Source organism: Nilaparvata lugens, chromosome 7 (assembly GCF_014356525.2).
Source record: "Nilaparvata lugens isolate BPH chromosome 7, ASM1435652v1, whole genome shotgun sequence".
Classification (NCBI taxonomy): Eukaryota; Metazoa; Arthropoda; class Insecta; order Hemiptera; family Delphacidae; genus Nilaparvata; species Nilaparvata lugens.
Window position 1 is genome coordinate 28923968 of NC_052510.1, and position 26328 is coordinate 28950295.

Sequence of the window (26328 nt, forward strand, 5' to 3'; positions counted from 1 at the left end):
AATTCATATAAAAAAATACAAAACAGAAATCCTAGGAGAAATTATCAACTACAACTATCCCACGCGTTTCAGATCAAATTATAACTATGAAATTCCACAGCTGGCACATGGCTCAGAACTAACAAATCCCTCATATCTGGCTCATGTCTTATATAGGAATATCCCAGAGGAGATTAAGGAGGCGGAGACACTCAGTTTGCTGGTGTACAGGAAGAGGGTGGATAGGTGGCTATACCGTATTGGCTGGGAGATGGCCGAACGATTGCTCCAATCCCGTTATGCACAGTGATCAACCATCCGTAACCTAAACATTAGTTTGAAACTTTCATTTACTATTCTTTATTTTCAATTACATGAAGTCTTTTTTTTCAGTCTCCTTTGACTATTCATATATATATATATTTTAATTTTTTTCCACCTTCCCTTAAAAAAAAAATACTCTTTCTCTTGTCTTTTCTCATGCATTTCTTGGATTTTCCTGGACCCCAAGCACCGCAGTCCATGCACAGTTGGAAGTCTTCATTCTTATTAATATTATTACTATTAGTAGTATTATTGTTTTTTATTTTTAAAATGTATGAAAATGAACATAATTGTAATTACGGTAACTATTCAATAATTGTAAATAGAGACTGTTCCTGAACTCCCCCCTACACACAGACGTGCAGTCTTGTAGGGGGATTCCTTATATACTAAGTACAAATTAATGTAAAATGTTATTTGATTTGTAAAAACTTTTTGGGAATAAATTGATTTTTGATTTGATTTGAAGCTTTATTCTTGAATTTGGCGGGGTACAATGAACAAGTATTAAGAAATATTACATATTACAGTTCATAATACATATAACTCCTGGTGAATATTTTGTTGTAAGCGCATATAATTAAATTGAATTACCTGTTTTCCTCATAAACCTTATCAGTATTTTGGAATATGATTTTTAAAATCTTTGTGTAGCGCTAAAACATTAATCTAAAGTAGTACAGTATGTTTAAGTATTAAATACTTGTATTTGATTTTATTTGTTTGTAAATATAAAATGTTTGCCTCTAATTTTGGTCTTTCTCTATTTAGCCTGAATCTGTCGTGTGAGACGGGTGTGATCACTGCCGTATGCAATGTACTAGCTTCGCAGACTGTAGCTAATCTCAATTCGAAGGCTCTAGCCGAACTAGTACAACTGCTTGAAGCTTTGGCCAGCCATTCATTGACCGCTTTTGAACTCAAACAGCTCTTTCTATTGCTCAGGGAAGACAATGATATGAAGGTCAGCTATAAACTCATCAAATCCAAATCTCATATACTTTTCTAATCTTCTTAATTAATCATTCAATTCAAAAATCTGTTGATCATTTTGTAGCATGTTTAAAATGAGTTTTTTTCTGAGGAAGAGTTTATTACGAGTGATTGTTCTGTCAATACAGGTAGAATTATACGTTACAATTTTCCATAAATTTATTTAAAAGTTTCCAAAATGTTCATTAGTACAAAAAAATCTTGTATAACAGCCCTATGACGTGTAACATGTCTACAAATTAATACAAACTCTGACACCAGACCTGAACCGAACCAATGCCATGCAACATTATTAATTCTGTTGATTTGTAAAATTATCACGAGGTTATTTTCTCTGGGGTAGTTTCAGTAAGCTGATAATCATTTATAACTTGCAATAATGAACGGTTTGGAAATGTGATACACTTCATTTGGTTAATATGACAGGGTTTCTTTTCCGGAGTCTCGAAAAAATCTTAAACTTTTTAAAACTAAATAGTTTTAACTGCTATTCAAAGAAAATCCTAAATAAATGCTGCAAATCACCCCGAAGACTTCTGCTACTGCAGACATTGACAACAGGGCTAACAGCTAGATGGAAATTCGATGAGAACTACTATCCAAAAATTAGTTGCCAGCCCGGGAATCAAACCCGGTACCTCCCAATAGCAATTCCTTCAAGTCTTCGGGGTGATTTGCAGCATTTATTTAGGATTTTCTTTAAATAACAATTATATATTAATTAGCATTTGAATAAATGCATTCTCTATTTAATACCATATGTAAAGTTTTAACTGCCTTACGGTATATTTTCCTCAAAACAAAGTTAACTACTTTTGAGAAAAGTACTTTATCTAATACTTCATGGTAATTGATATTGACATGCTTTTCTATAGTTATTGAGAATAGCAAAATATCATTAGTTTCCATAGGAATAAGGAATATTATTATATTCTTGATCAAAAAATGATTTTATCAGATTGATCTATTCAATACTTGAATCTGTAATGAGTTATAAACATTCTGTCCTTGTTGTCTGTATGAAAAGCTGTCTGTCCTTGTTGTCTGTCCCTCATCCTCTTCTCTGCTTGTTTCCAGAATCTGTACGGAACTGCATTGCTGAATGCTCTGTCAGCAGTTTCTAGGAAAGGCGCGCAACAAATCCAATGCCACGATTATTTCGAGATACACTCCGAAAATGGTACGGCAGTCAACACTATTAGCACATTGCCAACAAGTTTCAATAGTTATTGAAACTATTGAAGCATTTCAATAGTTAACTGCTCTCTCAATTGAATAAGCATTTCAATATATTTTAACTGCTAAGATAGAAATAGAAATGAAATTTTATTACAGGAAAAATATATAAGCTAAAACAATACAAAGGAAAAATAGAAAACAGTGTCATTTCTCTGTAAAAAGAAGATCAATAGATTTAAAACTTAATTATTAAAAGTCTTGTATGTAAGATGCGTGATTATCAAAATATATCAACTGACAAATTTTGTTTTATTCCATTTTGCTTAGTAATTGAATATTATCAATTTTTTGTGTATCATGGGAAGAATCCATGTTTGGATATATAATGAAAAATTTATACAGTTGACTATAAATTCGACATATAGTTCTTTGAAGTAGTTTATACTTCATTATATATGCCGTTTACAACAGAAACGACATAAAACAAATAGAATAAATTGTTTTATGGCTATATGAATACATCCCCATGCTTGAAACTAATGGGTTGTCTAAAAACCCTTAGTTTTATGAGAAAATTGTTCATCATCATCCAATTTGCTGTGTTTTTCAAATGTTGAATTGGAACTTTATAGATTCGTATGCTTTTTTAATATAGAAGGAATAACGATCACCGATATGAAAAAATGGTCGGGAGCTAGCTACGGTTTCAGTTTTTATTGTTGGCTTAGGCTGGATAAGAAGGAAGTATCTGAAAATGGCCAGTCTTCATCACATCGGAGGCAGTTATTCAAGTAAGTTTCAAATAAAATAATTTGCAAGTATGAAGTTTAATTAAGTTCGTTTGTACACAATCCTGTTTAATTTTAATCATGATTATACACGAGAACCTATCAGAGAAGGCTATTTTGAAAAAAGGCTTCTCTGAGTGCTTCTATTGGAATCAATCACGGTTAAAATTTAACAGAATTTTGTGCAACCGTCACTTGAAATATTATTATTCAATGATATAGAAATAATAATAAAATTTTGAGTAGATCACTAGGTAGATCTTACAGCCTATGTTCGGAATGAGACAGGCTTGAAATTATTATGCAATTAATTACAAAATATCATAATTTCAAACTTGTTGAGCTGGCGATAGATTAATGAATATTGTGTAATATTTTCTATAAAAAAATGACATGACACGTCGAACATAACTTTTTCTGCCTTGAAGTATGGTGTGGTTATTCGAAAAGATGAAAGAAGAAGAAAAGCATTTTTATAATGAATAATTTATTTTTCATAAGACTTTGAAAACGTTTTCAAATGATATCTAACGTTCATGTCTGTTGAAGATTGATGAGATTCTAGAATCCAACAAGAAAAAACCTATTTGCTCAAATCAAGAGTCCTTGAGATAATCTTGAAACAGCTGCTTGACAAGTTAACTTACATAAATGGCTGCATACCTGCGAATTAATAATTCTCCAATGTTGTTTTCTATCACAAACTGCTTATTATTAAATCACTTTTTTGTAATTAAAAAGAACGACTTGCAGTTTAATTTGTTCAATAAATGATTTCATTCTGTCACCTGGTCATATGGGACATTTATATGAATCATATTTATCTCATATTGATCAGGATTTTAGAGTTTTAATTTAGAAAAGTTTAATGAACAGTGTTTTTGTCTTTGAACAATTTTTGTCATCGACAGAAAGATTGTTTATTTCATTTGTTGTCAAAATTAATGTAGCTTCTCTTTTGTTTTTGATAACAAACGTGCCGCTTGTGCGACTGATAAAAATATGTATTTGGAATGGCTTCCATGTTTGGCATTGACTAAGTTATACATTAATACCCAAAATTTTACTTTTGTGTGGTGTGTGAGCTCGTTCGATAGGACTGTGAGTAAAGTCCGGCTGTTCTGGTGAAGGGGATAGATTTTGTTCTTGTTTTATAATACAGTTTTCCTGTCACAGTTCGGGCAGTTTAAAGAGAATTGTATTATTGAATAGGAAGGGATCTGAACCCACTTCATTAGATCAGTTTTTTTGATTTTTAATTAATAATTAACGTCGCGTTTCAACCAGTGGATACCAAATTGGGAAGCCATTTTCATAAAGGTAGGTGACTACTGAGTCATTGTTTAAAATTTTTCATAATCACAACAAATGAATCTTCACTAGCAGCAAAACGAGTAGCCCTTGAAATATTCATCTGTTTATTATTATTTCGTTATTTCTAATTATAATTCTAATTTGTACAAATAATTTATTGTTTTGTTTTAATTATCAAAAACCTGTACGATCTTTTCTTGTTTTTCATTTTCCCACCCTTACATAATCAGTGAAGGCATATCGTGCTCACAATTCACTTACTGTAACAACGAGATCTTTCAGCTTGGTTGTTCCAGGAAGATGGCGGGGATCCCCCTGTTCCACTCGTTGTCACATCAAGTGAATACATGTATTTATTGAACAAATTTGACTGCTAGTCGTTCTTTTTAATTACAAAAATTAATTTAATAATTCTCATTGTAGAAATATATACAAAATATAAGTAAACAGAAGTAAATGTACTGTAAAAAGGATACAATTGGCAAAAATATGAGTGAACAATAATTATTGGCTCAAAACAATAAAAAGGCAAACCTGGAATTTTATCGACTTTAGATAAATAAGATAGTAGTACAGTTTCTATTATACCGGGTGTTTCAAAAAGAATGACCCAATATTCAAAAGTTACATTTATTTTAAAAAATGGTGTACACAAACCAATTGTACATAAAATTACTCACAGAAGTATCAAGTTTATGATGATGTACTATAAGTGTTCTGTGTCCTCCTTTTGAGGCTAGGACAACATCTAGACGGTAGCCAAATCCATCCCAGACTGTAAGCAAGATGTCTGTCTTCTCAGACTGTAGCTACTGCATCAGTTATGCTGATTTTTAGCTCATCAATATCAAGTGCTAAAGGAGGAACATAAACACGATCCCTTAGCACTTGATATTGATGAGCTAAAAATCAGCATAACTGATGCAGTAGCTACAGAAGACAGACATCTTGCTTACAGTCTGGGATGGATTTGGCTACCGTCTAGATGTTGTCCTAGCCTCAAAAGGAGGACACAGAACACTTATAGTACATCATCATAAACTTGATACTTCTGTGAGTAATTTTATGTACAATTGGTTTGTGTACACCATTTTTTTTTTTTAATAAATGTAACTTTTGAATATTGGGTCATTCTTTTTGAAACACCCGGTATTTCACTTTCACTAGTGATACATACTTAGATAACCAATTAACCCAGCTAATATAGATTAGGACTTGATAATTTGAATATTTCATCATATTTTTGTTTTGTGAAAGTTTTGTGACGACGAGTGGAACAGGCATTGAAGCATTCTTCTGCTCGGATGGGGTGCTGATTGTGGGAGTCAACACAAAAAAAGAACTTCTGGCTGCCACTGTTCCCGAATGCTCTATGCTCGATGGACTCTGGCATTCTCTTGTCATCTGTCACACCAGTGCTAGGTAATTGTAATCAAAATTAAAAATTAATATTTTTAATAAAATACACATTTATTCCTTTAGAAATATAAAGGAATATATTCTCAATGATAATAAAAAATAATATTCCAAATATAAAAACAAAATATTTGAAGAAATCACCAAACCGAAAGCTCATTTACAGAAAACTGAAGGAGCAACAGGAATTAAGCAGTGGAGTTTTGAATCGCTTTCAGTAAAATGTACAATTTCCCGATCATGAAAAATTATGTGATCAATTTTTGTTCATATTTTTCAATAATTAATAGTTTGAGACTGATGTATTTAATAATTTTAGCAACATTTTTTTCTAGGAGACCATTTGGCCACAATCAACTATCTGTTTTCATCGATGGGGTTCAAAGGCTGGCCGCATCAATCAAGTTTCCAGCTTTCACAGAAGTGAGTTTTCTTTTACAAATTTTCTAGAAATAAAAATTGCTAGCTCAAGTCTTATTCAGCTTCGTATGTTTTCGTAATGTCCTAGTTGTACAGTATGTCAAATATATATGTTTAAGTTAATAAAATAGAGATCATGATTTATATTCTCCTGGATTCTGTATTCTATTATTCATAAATATTTTTTTATATATTTGTATTCACTTTGGAAATAAATTGGTATTAAATTCTTTGACAGAAAAAAATAAAAAGAAAGATAACAAAGGAGATATTGAATGATCTGCAAATAATGTAACTTTTGAAATTGGAGAGCTTCTATACATTTTAAACAGAATTTGCGTAATTCGTCACTGAATGGGTCAAGAATCGGATTTAAACTATTACCGTAAACAGGCGCAATGTTTTTTTTTTCAAGGAAAAAATGTGTATGATGTTCTGTTTTAGATCTATCCAGTGTAAATAACATATTCAACCATGATCTATTTGATGAAATAAAGAAAAAATCTGTATTTAGCAAAAGTAGGACTGACATTCCTGTCTATTTAGAATCTTAAAGAACACAATTTAACAAATTGATTATTTTCAGCCGTTCTCAGTGTGCACAATAGGAGCTGTGCCGGCAAGATGTTGTACGAGTAGCGCCTCGCCGACGGAAAAGGGCGGAACTTCCAGCACTCTGGTCGAGAAGGGCATTTTGCCCAGCTTCATCACACAAGTCAGTTCATTATCAATTCAACATTTCATTTTAGTAATTAAAGTATTCGTTATCTATAGATTTGTGGCTCTGTAGGATTAAGATAGGAGGGAATGGGCGTGGGTCTACTAATACGGCTAGAAGAATTGTAATTGAAGATTAGATTCATTAGAAGAATATTTATTTCATTGTAAGAATATTATAGTATGATATCATATTAAATATGTAAATAGTATATAGTACATATGCATCCTTTATATAAATAGTATTCAATTTAAACAGTTGGAAGAATAGATACTGTTGAAAGAAAGAAAATTCTGTAGATTTTGTTGAAAGAATATTTCACTTTAACCGTAAAAATTCCACAAGAAGAGCATTCCCTTATAATCAAGATTCAAATAACTTCATGTAGCTTCGATGCTTCTATCAATAATATTGATGATGCAATCCTATGATTTTAAGACTTTCTTCATATTGATCAGCATTTTACATATTCAAGTTGACTATAAATGAGTAAATAGAAAACTGTTGGATTGAAATAGAGATGTTTTTTACATCATGATTGTACCAATAATTTTAACACGTGGCTACTTCACTTGTAGATAATAAAATATATAAATAAGTAAATTTGTAAATAATTACAAACCTAGCTTATGGACTAGGCTGTATATTACCACAATAAATAGAGTTTCACAATACATAACACATAAATAATATGTAGTATCTATTACATGTTTTAAATCAATTTCATCAAAGAAAATCTATGAATTTTAAAAAATTGAACTTTCATTTAATTCTTGAAACTTGAAAGGGTCAAGTGAACAACAAAATTTGTAACTAAAAAATATCAATAAAAACAAAAACTACTTATATATATGTTTTATTCGTGTAGAACGTCTTACAATATTGTGAAAACTTGAACATGGTAAATATAAAACGTTTGAAATCTGAAAAGTCAATATTCTAACTAAAACCATCTGAAACTGGTTACTAACTATACCAAACTTAGTGAAACTACCTACTACTTATTTGAAAAATGTTGTCAATTTCAGGTACCGAATTATTTTTCACTGCCTCTTCGAACGTCAGCGCCGATGGATCCTCATGTGAAGAACTTTCCTCCCGGCATGCAAGACACCCTGTTCGGGCCCCCCACCTGTTTGAAAGGCAGCGTCGGCCTTGTCTCACTGTTCCACGAGCCATTGTCTCTCCACCAAGTGAAAACACTCTTTGAAGGAGGTTAGCAATTTGACAGACACTCACAAAGATATTTATTTCCAAAAAATGCAATCTACATAATAAAAATCTTATGTACTCAAACACAGTTTCAATTCAAATAACAAAAAATGAAAACAATCTTATTAATACACTAAGCTAAATAATTTCTTAAAAAATGGCCTGCATGGGGAAAAGCCTGTGCGCATACCACAGTTGCATACTCAGATTTTTACGGAGAGGAATGAAACACTAATTATTCTTATTAAGTTTTGGGAGAATTTCTTTATGATTTCGGATCACAATATTTTATGGATAACTTCATTTCAATTTTTGGAAAGTCTATTAATTGGTCTGAATACTCTGTAATGACGAAATTAATGGACACATTTATAATTTTAGAAACTCGATGGTTGCCATCACATTGACACCAACGATCTAACCAGAATTTCTGCTAACCAATTTATCACATTTGCGAGAATTCTCATGAAATATACACTGCAATAATGAAATCAATCTACAAAATAAAATATTAGGAACTACTTTCCAAAAGAGCAATCTCGAGCTTGGGGAAGGAGCCAGCCGAATTAAGCAAGCTAAGAGCAAAACTAAGAATCGGAGAACTGAAGATAAAAAACATAATAATCATTAGCAATTAATAAATATCAGATAAGAATAATATACAGGGTGATTCTTAATTATGGTAAAATAATTTAATACGTGAGAGTATGCTACTGCCTTCCAAAATTCTTTTACATTTCTACAGTTGGAAAATTTGTCTCTAATATTATTAATATATACAGGGTGTCCCAGATAAGGTGTAAACCCCGGCTACCATAGATTTTACATGCAATTTGCAACAAAAAATGTTCAGTAAAATTTTATCCTATCGACCTTCGTTTTCGAGATATATCGATTTTTCGATATTTTTCAAGTAGGCGTACTTCTAGTCATTAAATCGTCAATATCTCAAGAATCATTGGTCTTAAGTGAATTTTAAGGACATCGTTGAAAAGAGGACAAAATTTCACATTGATTTGAGGTATAAAACATGCCAAAGTCAATTATTGAGTAGTATTTTTTAGCGGTCAAAGTTGAAAAAGAGTGATTTTTGAAGTTTTTTTGAAAACTTCAGACACATTTTTCTCGATTTTTTTCCCAGGGTACGAAATAATTTTTATAGCGCAAAAACTTTCCTTTTTGATTATCTTTCGAATGAGACCAAATATAGGTATCTAGCTCAAATCCTTGAATCAGAATTTCAGTTTAAATTCTATTTTTAATTAAAAACGAGACTTATCTTGTTTGAGTGTGAATAATTGTCTACAATTTGATAGCTTTGTGTCGAGTGATTGAGGGCGTAAAAATACTTTTTCTATAGGAAATTTGGCTGAGAAATTCAATGAAACTGGTTAGAAGTTCGTATCTGCATTTGTTATTGAGATACATGTTGAAAAAAGTTCAAAGTCGAGTTAAAATCTAAACTTTTCAAACAGTTTTTTCTTGATTTTTTTTTCACGGTAACAATATTTTTCCAATAATGAAAAAACTTTGTCATTTTATAAACTATCGAATGAGTATAAATTTTCCAGGAAAATTTCAAAACTAGAGTGTTAAAAAATGAAAATTTTCAAGTAGAGCACCCTAAAGCCATCTTTTCGTTGTTTTAAATTCATACCATTGAGATTCAATTGAGTGAGAAGAAAAAATCAATCTGTTCATTAATCAGCTGCTCTGATAGAATAAAAAGTTTTTCTAATGCTCACCCAACAAAAGAGACAATTCTCGCAGTCATTGTATGAAAAGTAACGTGCTTCCAGTCGGTCGATAATGATGTCTTTCCAGTCAATAGTCAAGTTTTCCCAGTTGGTTCGTAACATAATATAAACATGAACACTTGATAACTTATTGAACTTGAGTAAAAAAAAGGCTTATAATACTAATAAACTAAAAAAAACTCAAACAAACTACACTCGAAAACAATACTCTAACTAAAATATAAACTTGGAAACAGAAAACAACAAAACTGAAATAGTGAATTGGAAAAATCAAACACTCATGAAAAAACTAGACTTAATAACTCAGGAACACGAACGAATACTTTTTCCTATAGAAAAAGTATATTTTCGCCACACTTGGATGTAATGAGCTGGTTTACGTGCGTCATATGGAGGCCGAAAGTGATTGTTTTCCGACCAGGCCGGTAAAACTTTACGGCCCTAGGGCTGTAAAATGACCTTGAATAACAGCTGATCGTGTCCGATCTCACAAAAATCATAGAGAGATAATCTCATAACAACTGTAATAATCTATATAATTATGTATCGTGAATCGCGGTATTATGTCTATAATATATTTTATAAATTACTGTTTCATAATTTAATATTTATTATTGTGTTTTTGATATCAAACAATAGAATACGATGATATCTCCATAGCCTCAACAATATAATGTTAGCTGCATTGTCCATTGTCAGAAAGGTACATATCGCAAGTATTTAAAAGTGAAGAATCGAATTTGAAATCAAAGTACAATAATTGTATCAATATTTAAAAGTGAGGTAGAGTAATAATTGTTTCTTTTTTATTATCGAATTCCACTTCTTAATGCAATACAATCAACAATAATAATAAGAAAATACAGCAGAGATCTGAAGTTTAAGGTAAGCCTACTGGTGAAACTCAGCATTGACTGAAAAATTCCTAGTAATTTTTCCGTAACTCATTATTAAAACTTTTAGATAATTTTTCTTCAATATTAAACCATATAGAGAAAACATTAGGCCCACTCAAGATTGAATCTTCGAATGTTTTCAGAGCAATATTTGTTGTGAAAATGAGCCATGACTGTTGTACGCTTTTTAGTAGTGAAGTAATCTTCTTTAGAAGTCTAGTTCACAGTACAGCATTACGTGTACGCTAAGTGTTATCAGTCAGGCTCCCACATTCATCAATACGCAATAGCCGAGAGCATAAAGGCGTGTAGCTCAGTGAATAACAAACATGATCTAGGTTCGAATCTCGGTCAATGACATTTTTTTTTGTCGATGAATTTCGACTTTTATTAGCTATTTTTTATATTAGTTACCGTAATTTAAATTTCAATCAATTATTTAGATATATTTTGAGACAAAACTGTGAAATATGCAAATATATTAATTTTTTCATCACATTATTTCAAAATAGTAATGAAAATTCTATTCCATGAGATATTGCACCGGGCGCAAAGCGCGAGCTCAAAAAATTCAAACAATTATTCGAAATATTAATAGTATAAAAATATGGTCACTATTGTAAATTACTAATTAGTAATATTGAAATTAATTGACAGTAAAAGTTGTCATAACCAAGATTCAAACTATCAAAATAGGCTGTTTGAATTTTATTTATTTTTCAATTTCTTATATATTGGGAAGTTTTTTTTTTTGGTGTGGCGAAAAATAGCGTTCGCAACACGGGCAAAAATGTTTTTCCGGCTCTCGAACGCTTCAAGTTCTCGACTTCGTCTCGAACTTGAAAACCGCGATCTCGAGCCGGAAAACGTACATTTTCGACCCTAGGTGCGAAATATACTATTACGCCCTCAATCACTCGACACAAAGCTATCAAATTGTAGACAATTATTCACACTCAACAAGATAAGTCTCGTTTTTAATTAAAAATAGAATTTAAACTGAAATTCTGATTCAAGGATTTGAGCTAGATACCTATATTTGGTCTCATTCGAAAGATAATCAAAAGGAAAGTTTTTGCGCTATAAAAATTATTTCGTACCCTGGAAAAAAAATCGAGAAAAATGTGTCTGAAGTTTTCAAAAAAACTTCAAAAATTACTTTTTTTCAACTTTGACCGCTAAAAAATACTACTCAATAATTGACTTTGGCATGTTTTATACCTCAAATCAATGTGAAATTTTGTCCTCTTTTCAACGATGTCCTTAAAATTCACTTAAGACCAATGATTCTTGAGATATTGACGATTAAATGACTGGAAGTACGCCTACTTGAAAAATATCGAAAAATCGATATATCTCGAAAACGAAGGTCGATAGGAGAAAATTATACTGAACATTTTTTGTTGCAAATTGCATGTAAAATCTATGGTAGCCGGGGTTTACACCTTATCTGGGACACCCTGTATATCATTTTCTTATTGTAAATGAGAGTTTTGTAATCCTTTCTTTTGGTCAAATACGGTAGGAGGACATCATTAGGAAAGTTTCCTTTTTTAGCAAGCTAAAATAATTCTGACAATAATTTTCAGCTGATAATCTCTTTTAAATATTTTCTTATTTAGAACAAAATAAATCAGCTGTTATTTAAATCCACGTTTTATTTGCAATCAGCTACAACCTATGAGTTATTAGTTCTATCCTCATAAAACAGCAAATTTTTGCAGTGTAATGTACTACATAAGAATACATTTTATTTAAATTTAGTTTACACAGCTTACATAATTCTTTTCAGAATTAAATTCTCTACAATTTTTTTTGCGAAAAATTATTTGTTTACTGGTCATTAAAGAAAGTTATTGGGCATCAAACGTAGAAGTCTGTGTTTTTCTACTTAGATTTTTGCATATTTCAACTTTTTTCTCAAAAACTACTCACACTACAGCTTCCAGACTATATTTTTATTCATATTTTTTATTCAATTTTTCAGATATTTTTCCATGTGAATCCAGCATGAGTTTCTCAAAAACTAGTCCCCTAACAATTCAGCATCGTTGTATTTCACCAGAGGAACTGAATTCCGGGCGAAATCTTTCACTCTGTATAGCTCGCTAATAAAGCGTTTTATGGATATATATATATATATATATATATATATATATATATATATATATATAATATATATATATATATTTATTTATAAGAACTTTTTTCTTATTTTTACCTCTACTATCACGTATTAAATTATTTTACCATAATTAAGAATCACCTGTATAGTCCAGTCAAATGGTCGTTTTTCAGGAAACAGCCCCGAAAGAATTTTTCTCGAGACGGTTCTATAAGTATTTTGGGGCGCTGAATTCGAATCTGAAATTTGCTGACACGCCAGAGGGCGGCTTCACCCCCAAAACCCCCAAAAAACCCCAAAATTTCTGACTTTTTTCAATTTTCCCATTTTATCTCATGAACCTTGAGTTTCTCAAGAAAAATCATTATTGACAAAATTAAAGAGAATACGATTTCCAATAAATTGAGTGGCCGTGCAGAATTCTTCCATTTCTGGTTCCGGAGCTACGAATTTTCAAAAAAGGGGTATTTTTTAAGGGGTTTTCAAAATTATGCAAACCTACCACTTCTACCCTATACAACTACAACATGGATATTTTTCTAGTATAGATAAAAAACCACACATCACGTGAAATAACAATTCATTATGAACAGGATTACTTAGGAAATTTCGAATTTAGTAGTGGGGGAGGGGGGATATACCCAAGAATAGAAAATCATGTCCTACAGCCGAAATACAAAATTTTCATTATAATACCTTTTCAAGGCCTTCCTAACAAAAAAATACATATTTCGGCTGAAATCATCTCACGCGGGTTATTTTCTATGAGAATCACCCGTTAGAAACATTTAATTTCAATTTCCTAGTGGGGGGTATGTCATAAGGATACGTCAAGGATCAATTGAAATTTGATGGAAAATTTAAAAAATCCACTTTTAGTGTATTTTAGCCCCTATTTAAATACACAGAAAAATGGCCAATTTCTATATTCAAAACTGTGTATGTCGGTAACCCGGAATGATGAAAAATGGTACTTGGTCTTGATTTGAAGAATAGAATCTCATCTTTCATGTGATGTAAATGAATTTTGCAATAATATAATCGTGAGGTAAGATACGTTTGATTCAAAAAATCAAGAAATTTGCGATATTTTCCTCATTTTCACAGTCTCGACAGTTTTTCGATAATAAACAGTCATGCAAGATTGGTTTAAGGCAACGTAGCTTATGGAGCATGTAATTCTCTTCCATTTGAGACCAATCGCAAGTTCCTATCATGTATCTTACTCGTTTTAGAGACTCTTGAATAAAAACTCTTGAGCAAATTTCTTGATTTTTTTAATCAAACGTATCTTACCTCACGATTATATTATTGCAAAATTCATTTACTTCACATGAAAGAGGAGATTCTGTTCTTCAAATCAAGACCAAGTACCATTTTTTATCATTCCGGGTTACCGACATACACAGTTTTGAATATAGAAATTGGCCATTTTTCTTTGTATTTAAATAGGGGCTAAAATACACTAAAAGTGGATTTTTTCATTTTTTCATCAAATTTCAATTATGCTACATGATTTTGAACCGCCTTGAAGAGCTGAGAAGAATGAGCTGTAGTACGAGGAGATCAGATCATTCTGTCTAGGCTAGCTACACACACACACACATCGATTTTTAGACGAACGATTTTTTACCGTCCTTATGAATTATATCCTATTATATTAAGCGAGCAATTTCTGTATTTTTATATCTAGTCATTTATCTGGTTGTTTTCACTTTCCTTGCCTTATTACCATAGGTAAGGAAAGTATTGCTTTCCGAAAAAAAATTAAGGTACCTCAATTTCTAAATTTCTATACGTTTCAAGTTCCCCTGAGTCCATAAAAGTGGTTTTTCGGTATTGGTCTGTGTGTGTGTGTGTGTGTGTGTGTGTGTGTGTGTGTGGTGTGTGTGTGTGTGTGTGTGTGGTGTGTGTGTGTGTTGTGTGTGTGTGTGTGTGTGTGTGTGTGTGTGTGTGTGTGTGTGTGTGAGTGTGAGTGTGAGTGTGAGTGTGAGTGTGAGTGTGTGTGTGTGTGTGTGTGTGTGTGTGTGTGAGTGTGAGTGTGTGTGTGTGTGTGTGTGTGTGTGTGTGTGTGTGTGTGTGTCATAAACAAACATGTTCTACCGTTAGTGGCCAGCCTTAGAATAAAATAATTTCAAGAATGAGACAACAATAAGGCAACAAATCATAAATTATCATTAAGCAGAAACAAAAATACCTTATTATCTATTGCAACTATTAATATTTGTCTAAATGTTTGTGTAGGTCCGAACAGCCGCGACCTGTTGATGGTGGAGGAGAGCGCTGAGCACATGGGGCTGAGCAGCAAGCTGGTGTGGTGCTTCTCTCCTGCCGCCTCCTCTGCCCGCGGCCACTGCCTCGATCTGGCCGCCGCCTCCAAGTTCTCTGCCACTGCCCTGGCCACGCACTGCCACACCAAACCATTCAAAGTCAGTCCTCTCACCATTCTAGTCCATTACTGTGGTTTCTTATAGTCTCATAATGAAATTGGAACTGCAATTCTTTATTTTATTGCGGACTAGCATGTAACTGGTGCTTTGTACTGGGGAAAGTTTGGAAATTGCAATCTCTTCATGTCCAGGAAATAAAAAAATAATAGAATAATTATTTATTATTTTGTTCAAAATAACGTGGATAATCTTCATAAGAGTTGAAAATTTCCAGCAAAAAAAAAATGCGTTCCATATTATGTCTCGAACCCACAAACTCTGATTCATCAACCACGCTCTAATCAATAGATTAGATTTCTTTATTTATGTATGTTACAATAATTACTGGCTTATACACTAATTTACATTAAATGTCGGTAATGCTAATTATTCATCGAATTTTACAAAGTATAAAAATTGATCAATGATAATAAAGATTAAATGCAATTTTAATTAACGATAATATAAAATTGTAATGTAACTTCATAAATCGGCTGTGTTTCAACAAATAATTGTCGATTCTCTAAGAAGGATATAAAATAATATCCTTCCCATAAACACACGACCGAGTTGTGATGGAATACAGCTGTTGTGAATATTATAACATGTGAATATATGATTTGAATCTAGAATTATGGTATTTATGAATAAGTTGGATGATATTAGAATGAGTAATAGTGAATACAATATTGCATTAATGATTCAAAATAGATAAATGAAACAAACGTTATAAGGTGGGATTTAATTAAGATTTTAGAAATTAATTGAGTAATAATGACGATATACAATACTAAAGAACAGAAAATGTTGAGATGAGATGATGAATATATATTATGTAAGATGGATGAATGAATGGAATGAAGAATGGAAAGGAAGGGAGATTAGATGTGCTCATGAGATCATTCAGTGATTTAGGGTTGGACAGACTCAGTCATTTTCTCTATAAGATATTTTTTCAAAGACAAGATAAAGCCCGCTCGGCTCTCAATGCATCTAATAGAGTTGGGAAGTTTATTATTCCATTCACGACAAGGAACGATTTAGAATAGATAGTAGTTCGGTGATTAGGTATCCTAAGAGTATTAGCACCAGTTCTAGTATGGGAAGCATCTTTCCTCCTACCATCGGAAAAAAAATTTAAAATCATTTTTGAAATAATTAGGATTGCCATATTTAAAGTTCTGTAACAAGTTTGATTATTCTGAAACGTCTCTGATCGGGAAGCTTCAGGGTAGAACTAGCAATGTGTGCTGGGGTGCTGTGGTACGCTGAATTTTATCATTGAGTGTAACTTGCATGTCATTGAGGACTGAGTTGCAGTACGTGAAATGTGGAAAAATCAAAGATTGGACCAGTAATAATCTATACTTCTAGGAAGGACATCTTGCATTTTTTTAAGTGAATGCATTGCTGAGAAAACCTTTCTACAGGTTTTACTGACTTGTTCTGACCAGTCGAGGTTTTTATCCATAATGATGCCTAGGTTTTTCACTGAGCTGCAGTAGGGGATCACATTACCATCGACACTTATTTTATGCATCGAGTTGAGGTCGATATTTTTCACTAAACGTGAGTAACCAATAATTATGGGTTGTGTTTTGGTTTGGTTGAGTCTGAGGCCGTTTCGTCTTGTCTATTCCACTATCGAACTTATGTCTTGGTTCATTTTTTGCCCGGTCTGGTTTAGTTTAGTGATAGGACAACTTGCATAGATTTGAAGGTCATCTGCATATGATTGTATGGAAACTGGAAAATTTTATAGAAGAGGGGAGGTCATTTGCATACAGAGTAAAAAGAAGAGGGCCTAAAATTGAACCTTGAGGAACACCATGTGAGATGTTCAACCAATTCGACCTGTTCTCTCCAAGAGAGACACATTGTTTCCTATCTGTAAGATATGAATGAAACCAAACTATAAATTGATGACTAAAACCAAGAATAGCTAATTTTTTAGAAGAAGTTTGTGATCAACAGTATCAAATGCTGTAGAAAAGTAAAAAAGAGTCAATATTGTACATTTTCTCTGATCCATTGCTAACCTAATATCATCAGTGACACGTAGAAGAGCAGTTCCTGTTGAATGAGATTTACGAAAAACCAGACTGAAAGTTATGAAGCTTCTTTTTCTGCTCAAGGAACTCAGTTACTTGTGCATGTACAAGTCTTTCAAGTACTTTTGATAGTGCGGATAAAATACTGATAGGTCTGAGGTCTTCAACTCTATTTGGAGATGGAACTTTATTCAAAGGACGAACTAGAGCAGCCTTCCAACTTTCATGAAAAGATCCGTTCTCAAGAGACTTATTGAAAATGAATGTGATAGTTGGTAGAACAGCATATAGCATTTTCTTGATGAATTTGATTGGGATTTTGTCAGCCCCAGTGGTATTGCTATGAGTATGCTGGATTGCTTTGAAAGCTTCTAATTCTGAAATTGGATGGAAATGGAATTGATCTTCTAATGGTATGTTGAGGTTTGTTACTCGATCATTAAGGTCATTGTAGTGATTTTTTATTGCTGACTCATCACGCTGATTTGAATGTGAAATGAAATGATTGTTTATATTGTCTAGAGGTAAGTCAATTTGGATTTGGGATTTCTGTTTGCCAAGACCGAATTCTTTTATACCACGTCATAGTGATGAAGAGTCTTGTTTGTTGTCAGTCATGAATGAATTCAGGTACCTGATCTTTGAGCTACGTAACTGCTGTTTTACTTTAATTCTAAGGCTCCTATACTCAATAAGACTGTCTAAGTCGAATTTCTTCCTGAATTTCCGGTGAGCTTTGTCTCTACTACCCATCATTTTCAGAATGTCGTCAGTCATCCACGGTACACGTCGTTTTTTATTTATTCTCCGAGTAGCATAAGGCGCATGTTTGTCATATAAGTCAAGAGTCCAATTTTCAAAAGTTTCTACCATTTCATCAACTGAAGTTAAGGCTTCAATGTGATGCCATGGAGTCTGAGCTACATCACTCAAAAAAGCGGGCTCATTGAAATGTTTAAAGTCTCTAAAAGTTATGAATTTCTGTGCTGGTTTTGGTGGCTTATGAGAGAGCACACAGTAAATCAGGTCATGTCCAGAAATAGCTGGGATGGGATCACTAACTATGAGAAAATCAATGAAAGTGTCAGATTCATTTGTATGGTGAGTTGGATCAAGTGTTAGAATAGTCAAGTTGAGGCACTGAAATATGTTAGTGACCTGATAATAGTCAAAGTTGCAATTAGTCATGTTGAGGTCAGTGTTTATATCACCCATGACAAGGACATGGCTATAAGATGGCATAAGAGAAAGCAATGCATTTTCAATATCAGTAAAATGACCGATTTTCGGGGGACGATAGCAAATTCCAACAAGTAATCTATTAGATCTGGACAAAGATAATTCAAGGAACATGAATTCTGGTCTAGCAGAGCTCAGATGTGAGTAATATTTTTGTTTCTATACCGTCTTTGGCATACACTGCTACGCCCCCACAAGCTTTATTCAACCTATCATTACGGAAAACATTATACCCAGGCAGGGCAACTTGTTTGGATGGGATGCTAGGTTTCAAGAATGATTCCGAAATACCTATTATACTGAAGTCCTGAAAAGGGAAGACTGCTCTGAGCTCGTCGATGTGACAACTGAGGGACTGGACATTAAGATGGGCGGTCTTAAGAAGTTTATTGTAAGGCTGGAGCTCATCTGATAACAAGGCACCCACGTCAATGTTAGAGTTACTAACATAGTCGTTCAGATTGCTATGGATCTAGAGCAAGCGAGCTGCTTCATTATTATTGGTGCTTAGCATTGTTGGTGAAGCAGACCAAAATTAGTCCAAACAAAAGGCAGAGCATGGCAGGAAGGATGAAGTTTAAAAATTTATTAAAACTAAAATTACTTAATCTAGGTGACATAGAAGTCATTGTCCATTTGATTAGCGAGTGCATAATGGATGCATCGTCAGTTCGACTCTTGTCAAAATTCATTAAAAATAATTACACAGTTCGATTAACCTTATTCACAAAACGGTGATTATTTGTGAATTTCCATATTCACAAAACGGTGAGCTTCAAAGGGTGATCCTAGTCCGTGCAGAAGTATGATGCGACCTCTTCATGAGTATAGGGAATGTCATGAGTGATGTTGGAGAAATCAGCAAGAACTCACAGGTTTTTCCTGTAACAAAAAAAAAGAGAGCAGAGGCAGCAGAAACAACAGGTATTTCTCCATTATTGGAAGAAAAGGCGTCGATGTCATCGATACAAATATATATATAAATATAAATATTAATACAACATAAACATAGTGGTACCAACAACACTAACGCCCTCTCCCACCATTATTGGTTGATTAAGAGTTATCAGTTGCTTTTGCTTTGTGTAACAGTTGTTTTTTAGTGCGGAAGAAGAAAAAATATATCAGACTAAATAACTGAAATTGATGAGGGTAAACTATAATACAGTGACATGTACATGATTGAAATTATTTACTTTAAAAGCTTTTGAGTTATAGGAAGAGAAGAAATGAATTGATACAAGAAATGGCTGAGACAGAAGAATGAATCACTGGTTGATTCAGCGGTGGGATAGTGCTATGCTAATCATTCATGAATGAGGATTGGATACAAGAATAACTTACTGTTTTGGTAAAATACTGAACTTGAGAGAAGCAGAATAATTTTGTTCCAGCTTTCGTTAGATGACATATAAAACATTATGTTCTAGTTAATATATACAATACTACAATAAAGTATAATAGTACAACAGCACTATAACAGTACTACTAATACTGTAATAGCATTACCAATACTATATCAGTACTATAGTAGTATCAATACTGTGAGATAATTATGGTTGCTCAGTTACAGAATATTGTGTACAAGTCCTGTCAGTTGCAATTGAATATTGAAGATCAGATTCTTCATTATAATACACTAAGATAATGACTCGATAATTACTAAATGTAGATTCTTGTTTTAATAAATGTAGAAAAGAAAAAGGACTGCCATTGAAATTTATTTACAGCTTGATCACTGAAATTTGAGCTACTATCTGAAATTCAGTATTGGATCAAGTATAGCCGATGATGCAGGAGACCAAGTTGTGTCCCTCATCTCACTCCAGTCATAATTACACAAACAAGCATTACGTGAAAAAATGGGTAAAGAACGTATTTTTTTATTTTTTATTCATAAAACTAACCGATAATAAAAATGCTAAATACAATTGAAAATTAGCATTTTGCAAAACGAGAATGTGATAAAACTAAACAAAACAAATACTTGGATATTTAAAGTAAAATGAAGAGAGAGAGAGTGAGAGAGAGAGAGAGAGTGGATGAGTATGAGAGTGAGAGAGAGAGAATATATATAACGTGTTTCATGCTGCTATAATGAATATTTAACTTTACGTGATCCATAGAAAGATCTAGTGAGAGAATTGAAGGAGAGGGTCTTACGAACAAGACTGAACTGAACAAAATATCAAGTTGAGTAGAATAGACAAAGAAAGAAACTGTTCATTTATATTTTCAGCTACTGGGAATGCTTCTTAGTTTTAGTCTTACTTGAAATACAAAGAGTAGTAGATAACTGGAGTGAGTAGGCCTATTTTGTATTAATTATAATAAGGTGCATCATAGATCTGCTCAGACGACTAGTTAAGAAAATTGTTTAGTGGCTCACCTTTATCCTGTGCAGATCAGCCATCCTCTCGATGGTGTGCACTCTCTTGGGGTCCCCGTACTTGGTTGCCACCTTGATTCGTCCGTCAACGCTCCACACGTTGCGATGGCCGTGAAGGTCAGCTGCCGCGTTCAGGATTCCGGACCCCTTCAGCTTGCGTTTAGCGTCGAAAACCATCCGGCTCGTCCTTTAGCTGATTAAGCGGAGGATGATCGGGCGGTCCTTCGGCTTGGGCAGTTTCAGGGCGAGCAGATCGGTGTCCTCTTGGTCAGTTTCAGGGATCCCAAAGATACGGATGCAGTGGCGCCGTCCGTATTGTTCGAGGTCATCAACCCTCAATCGGCAGTCAACCTCCAACTCACGAATCCTCTCGTTCAGGGTTCAGCCGTAGATTTTCCTGTTTCAGGGCCTCAAACTCCCGAAACACTGCTCCCATTGCAGAACCTACTGCCTCATTCACACTTTCTCAACTTGTTCCTTCATAATTGAAAGGAACTCGTTGGACAATGGCAGCACACCCGAAATAGATTGGCCATGCGGTTGAGTCGGCGGAGTGGAAGTAATCCGTGCCTGCGGGGTGCTGCTACGTTGAGCCGTTGGTGTGTTGGCATTGTTTCGGCGGCTGGGTAAACCAACATGACGTACGAAGGTTGCTGAAGGTTACAATGGAGTGAAAGACAAGAAACGTTTTTCGACGATAATTAAAATAACTAATCAAGCTATTGGAAAAGTAATTTCACTTCTAAAAAGAGCGTGAAAAACTGAATATAACAATGTAAAACTAAAACCAAATCGAACTGTTGAACCCTACGATATTTATACTTGTGTACGGAGCCGAACTGCAGCACGTGTTAACTCACTCGTCATTAGAGAGTTCAGCTACAGCGTTTAAGCTACAGAGTCTCTTGGAGTATGTCCTGTTTGATTGAGCTTTATAGTGCTGCATAAACTTTGAATCACAAATTAAATAAATTTGTTTTAATCATTTAACTAGATTTAATTGGTTAATAATAATGACAATTATTATTATTTTATGAATGAATTGTTAAATTATTATTTGATTAAAATTTTATGGCTATGTGTTTTATCATCTTCTATAATATAATAAAGGAAAGAATTGGCTTATACACGTACGGGATAGGAAATTCACAAATCATCAGGTCTGAACTACTGGACTGATTAATTTGAAATTTTGCATATAGATTCTTAATTTACCGAGGATGGTTATAGGAATATTTTTAATTCTTCAAGATTTCAGTAAGTCAAGTTTACAGTTTGGCATGTTTTTAATTAGACCCTTGTGAAGCATAGCTTACCAGTTGTTGAATAAATAATTAAAATAGGCCTATGACCATCCTCGCTAAGTTCTGAATCTTTATGTAAAATTGCAAGTTAATCAATTCAGTAGTTCAGACGTGATGTTGCGCCATTCGTGTATTTCCTATCCCGTAGGGGTGCCAGGGAGGTAAAATTTTATTGATTTGGAGGCGGTTTTCCTGTAGCCTCCAGTTTGTTCTCTAACTGATTTTGAGGTGGGTTTTCCCACCTAGGCAATAATGGCAATAAGCCGTATTGGCTGTGATTTTTTTGTCATTTGCAGTTTTAATATAATAAAGACTCAGTGATCCCTGCAAACTTTAAAATGATTGATTTACAGGATTTCAGAAAAAATGATGCCAACTTACTAATTACACATTTCATTGCGATGCTTTATATTTTTCATTGTATTGTGTTAGAAGCAGATCGATTTCATGACCTTTCTAAATAAAATTTTAACATTTTTTATGTTATCAGGATGTTATAAATGGAGTGGGAGGGATCCATGTTGTGTACCCAATACTGGAGAACATTGGCGGTGCGGATGAATTGGATCTTAGTGCGTTCTCCCCTTCACCCCTCTCCACGCCATCCCACTCGCAGAACATCGACGGATGGGAAGTGCTTCCGACATCGTCTACAACTGGTTTGTCCACATTCATTCACTTTTTGTCATTACACTTCACACATTTTTTATTACATGTAATAATTTATTCATTTAATATTCATCCACCTTCATTTAGCCAAGTATTATAACTTGATGTTGTACAGTACGCGTCCCGTAGCTTTGCCTCTGTGACTTTGGACTTTGAAACGGCATATAGGCGAGGTATGGTTCGCGGGGTAATATTTACGGCTTTGCAAAAACATTAGTCTTCAGAGACCCTAGATCCCTAGATCCTAGATGGAGTAAGCTCCCTACAGAGGTTACTTGAAGCAAGCTCCCTACATATAGAGATTCTTCATGAATGAGAGAGTTGCAACGTATCACCAACAATGGACAGAGCATATTGAACGAATGTCAGATGGGCTGAGTTGTGCTAAAATGACATAACTACAAAAAACTTATTGTGTATTTTTTCGGATGCTACACGTTGCTTTTGAGAAGGTACGAAAGAGCATCTGTTGCTTATGGAAAGATACATTTTCAAAAATTTATATTTTGAACAGGTAGTGTTGTAGTGTAGTGGCCCTCCGAGGCCGATAGGCAAAGTTACAGGACCCGGACTGTACTAATTCGGAGTAGAGGTGACCAACAATCATTATAAATATGTTCAGTGAAGTAAGGTGAATTCTTCTAAAATGAAAAACATGGTACTCTTTTTTATTTTTATATTTTGAGTACCCTCCCAAGATATTTATTTATTTCATTTATTCATTTATTGTACAAAATACTACTATCATAATATAATTATGACATTGGAGGAAAACTAGGCTAAGCCTGTACTATTTCTCTCCAAAAATTCTGATAAAATGTGAACGTTGTCCAAAGGTTGAGGTTATGATATCACACACTGATTCGTCACTTGATTTTTGGTCCAGGAATAATTTGAAGATTTAAAATTGACATAATACCTCAAATGAATCACAGAATGTATCACAATGGATAAAAAACTTGAGAATTATCATTCGTATGTAAATTTCGTCCCCAGATAACTTTCACAATAGACTAAACTCGTGTATAAACTTTGTCCCTTACGGGATAGAAAGGTCCCACGTAGCCTGAATAGATCATGTGCCTGACAGTGTGCCGACAATGTGACTCAATATTGTTATACTTTAACCGGGATTGACAGTTTAACATGTCCATTCAATAGTAGGAGAGTGCCCTGGATGAAAATATGCTCTGTGAATATGTATTATTGTTATCACAGAAATATGATGATTCAGAATTTGAATTAATAATGGTATTGTTTGTTATATAGATATAAGTTGAGGAATATCACTCTAAAAATTTCATGAATCTTTTATAATCCAAAATCTCTTGCCTCTTTTTTTAATGGATTTGTTATTAGAGTTTGTTGTGGAGCATTTCTTCACAGTAAGAACGCCAACTATATGGCTTATACTTCAGTTTAATTTTGAATACTGTATAATTTTGAAGATTAGATGTGAGAAATCTATTCCTTGACATTCAATTTGATATACCTGAAAAACAAGCCCATTTTAAGTAGTTTTTATTGAAACTAGTTGTATTAAAGAGATGATTGAGAATAAAAAATCAATTTGACTTTTTTGACAGACACACGTCTACAACAGAATCCAGTCTCGTGTTTCCTGTTGCTGTTGAGGAATATATTGCTTGGCAACACTCTGAATCAAGAACAGCTACTGAAGCACAATGGTGTAGCCATTCTCGGTGATCTTCTCTCCAAGGTAAAAATCACAATAAAAATATTATAACAGCAATTGAAGCATTATATTCATATAACTGGGATAATTTCATTCTGAGATCCCCACACAGTACTAGTACTCTTGTACAATCTTTCTTCATTCATTCACTGCATTTTTTTTTTAACTCATCAATACAATAATTACAAATCACAAAGGGTGACTGCTTTAAGAACCGAACTCCTCCAGATACCATTTATGAGTTTGAAAATCGCTTCCCGGTGATTCGGAACCCACCTGAAGCTGTAGATCCACTCATCTACCATCATCATCATCATCATCATCCGTCTCATCACCTACGCTCAATCCTAGAAATCATGTGGCATGAGAATCATCTTCAGCAAAAAAATCGTAATATAGACATGACTGGGCGAGAACAATAGGCCTAGCCCAAAGCTGTAATCCCAAATTTTATAAATATTAACGTTTATTAAAATTACACTTGAATATGAATAACAGTGGGATAAAAAATAAGGCGAACCTTCAGTTATTTCTCTTCTCGCATCTAATGACTAGACACCGTGCTTTACTTGTCTAGGGTATAGGCCTACTCATATTACATTCTCATCTGATTGATATTGATACAATAAGTACATCATCAAAATGATAGGGAGAAAAAAAAGGTAACCTTGTGCTATTCCTCTCCCAAATTTAGATAAGGTTACACATAGTCCGAAATAGGTCGTCTTGTAAACAAACAAAATTTCACAGCTCTTGTTTACAAAGTAGATTTTTAAATTTAAAATTTTATGTTTCTGTATTCTGCTATGACAAATCATAGAACATTATATTATTTATTCTATTTTGTAGAAATCTGTAATTATTCCTATTTTATTGTTCAATCACTCTGTATTGAAGAAGTTCATGATTAACTTATCTCACTTTTCTATTCCTTGTTCCCAAAATCCAAGTTCATTATTGATCAAAATGATGATATTGGATTGCAGGTGCCGCCGGCCGTGATGGACATTCCAGTGCTGGTCGCCGTTCAGAGTCTGATTGATTTGGCGAAAAGCGTTGCAGTGCACAAAGCGGCATCCCACACCCCCACTCAGCCCCTCATGCTGCGCTCATTCTACCAGCACATACTTTTCAATTTCACCATCTGGTCCAAGTGCCCTTTCCATGTTAAAGTTGGTCAGTATCTAAATCTTTAATCGTCAAGTTTCAAATGGCTTAGAAAATTAAATTGAATTGAGTTGAGTTGAAACTGAGCTGTTGACTAGAAAATTAAAATTATTTTAATTAGTGATATTTTGTTTTGTTTTTATTTAATCTTTGTGTCATGAATAGGGAGGAATACCAGCGCCTACCAATTATTTCATATTTATAGTATTTTTATAAAATCGCTTTTGTATATAAATAGATTATCTGTGATTTTCTGACAATTT

The 26328-nt window shown here is 33.5% G+C and overlaps 1 protein-coding gene across 7 annotated transcripts in view; it reads left to right on the plus strand.

Annotated features, from left to right (window-relative positions):
* Positions 1–26328, plus strand: part of LOC111050942 (neurobeachin-like protein 2) — a 347898-nt gene that overhangs the window by 29997 nt on the left and 291573 nt on the right. For all 7 annotated transcript variants that reach the window (XM_039432468.1, XM_039432467.1, XM_039432463.1 and 4 more), the window contains exons 12-22: positions 1075–1267; positions 2374–2476; positions 3131–3266; positions 5835–5999; positions 6329–6416; positions 7000–7128; positions 8160–8346; positions 15366–15550; positions 23024–23192; positions 24789–24922; positions 25885–26074. In XM_039432468.1, coding sequence (XP_039288402.1) covers positions 1075–1267; positions 2374–2476; positions 3131–3266; positions 5835–5999; positions 6329–6416; positions 7000–7128; positions 8160–8346; positions 15366–15550; positions 23024–23192; positions 24789–24922; positions 25885–26074 — 1679 coding nt within the window. The remainder of the gene's footprint in view (positions 1–1074; positions 1268–2373; positions 2477–3130; positions 3267–5834; positions 6000–6328; positions 6417–6999; positions 7129–8159; positions 8347–15365; positions 15551–23023; positions 23193–24788; positions 24923–25884; positions 26075–26328) is intronic.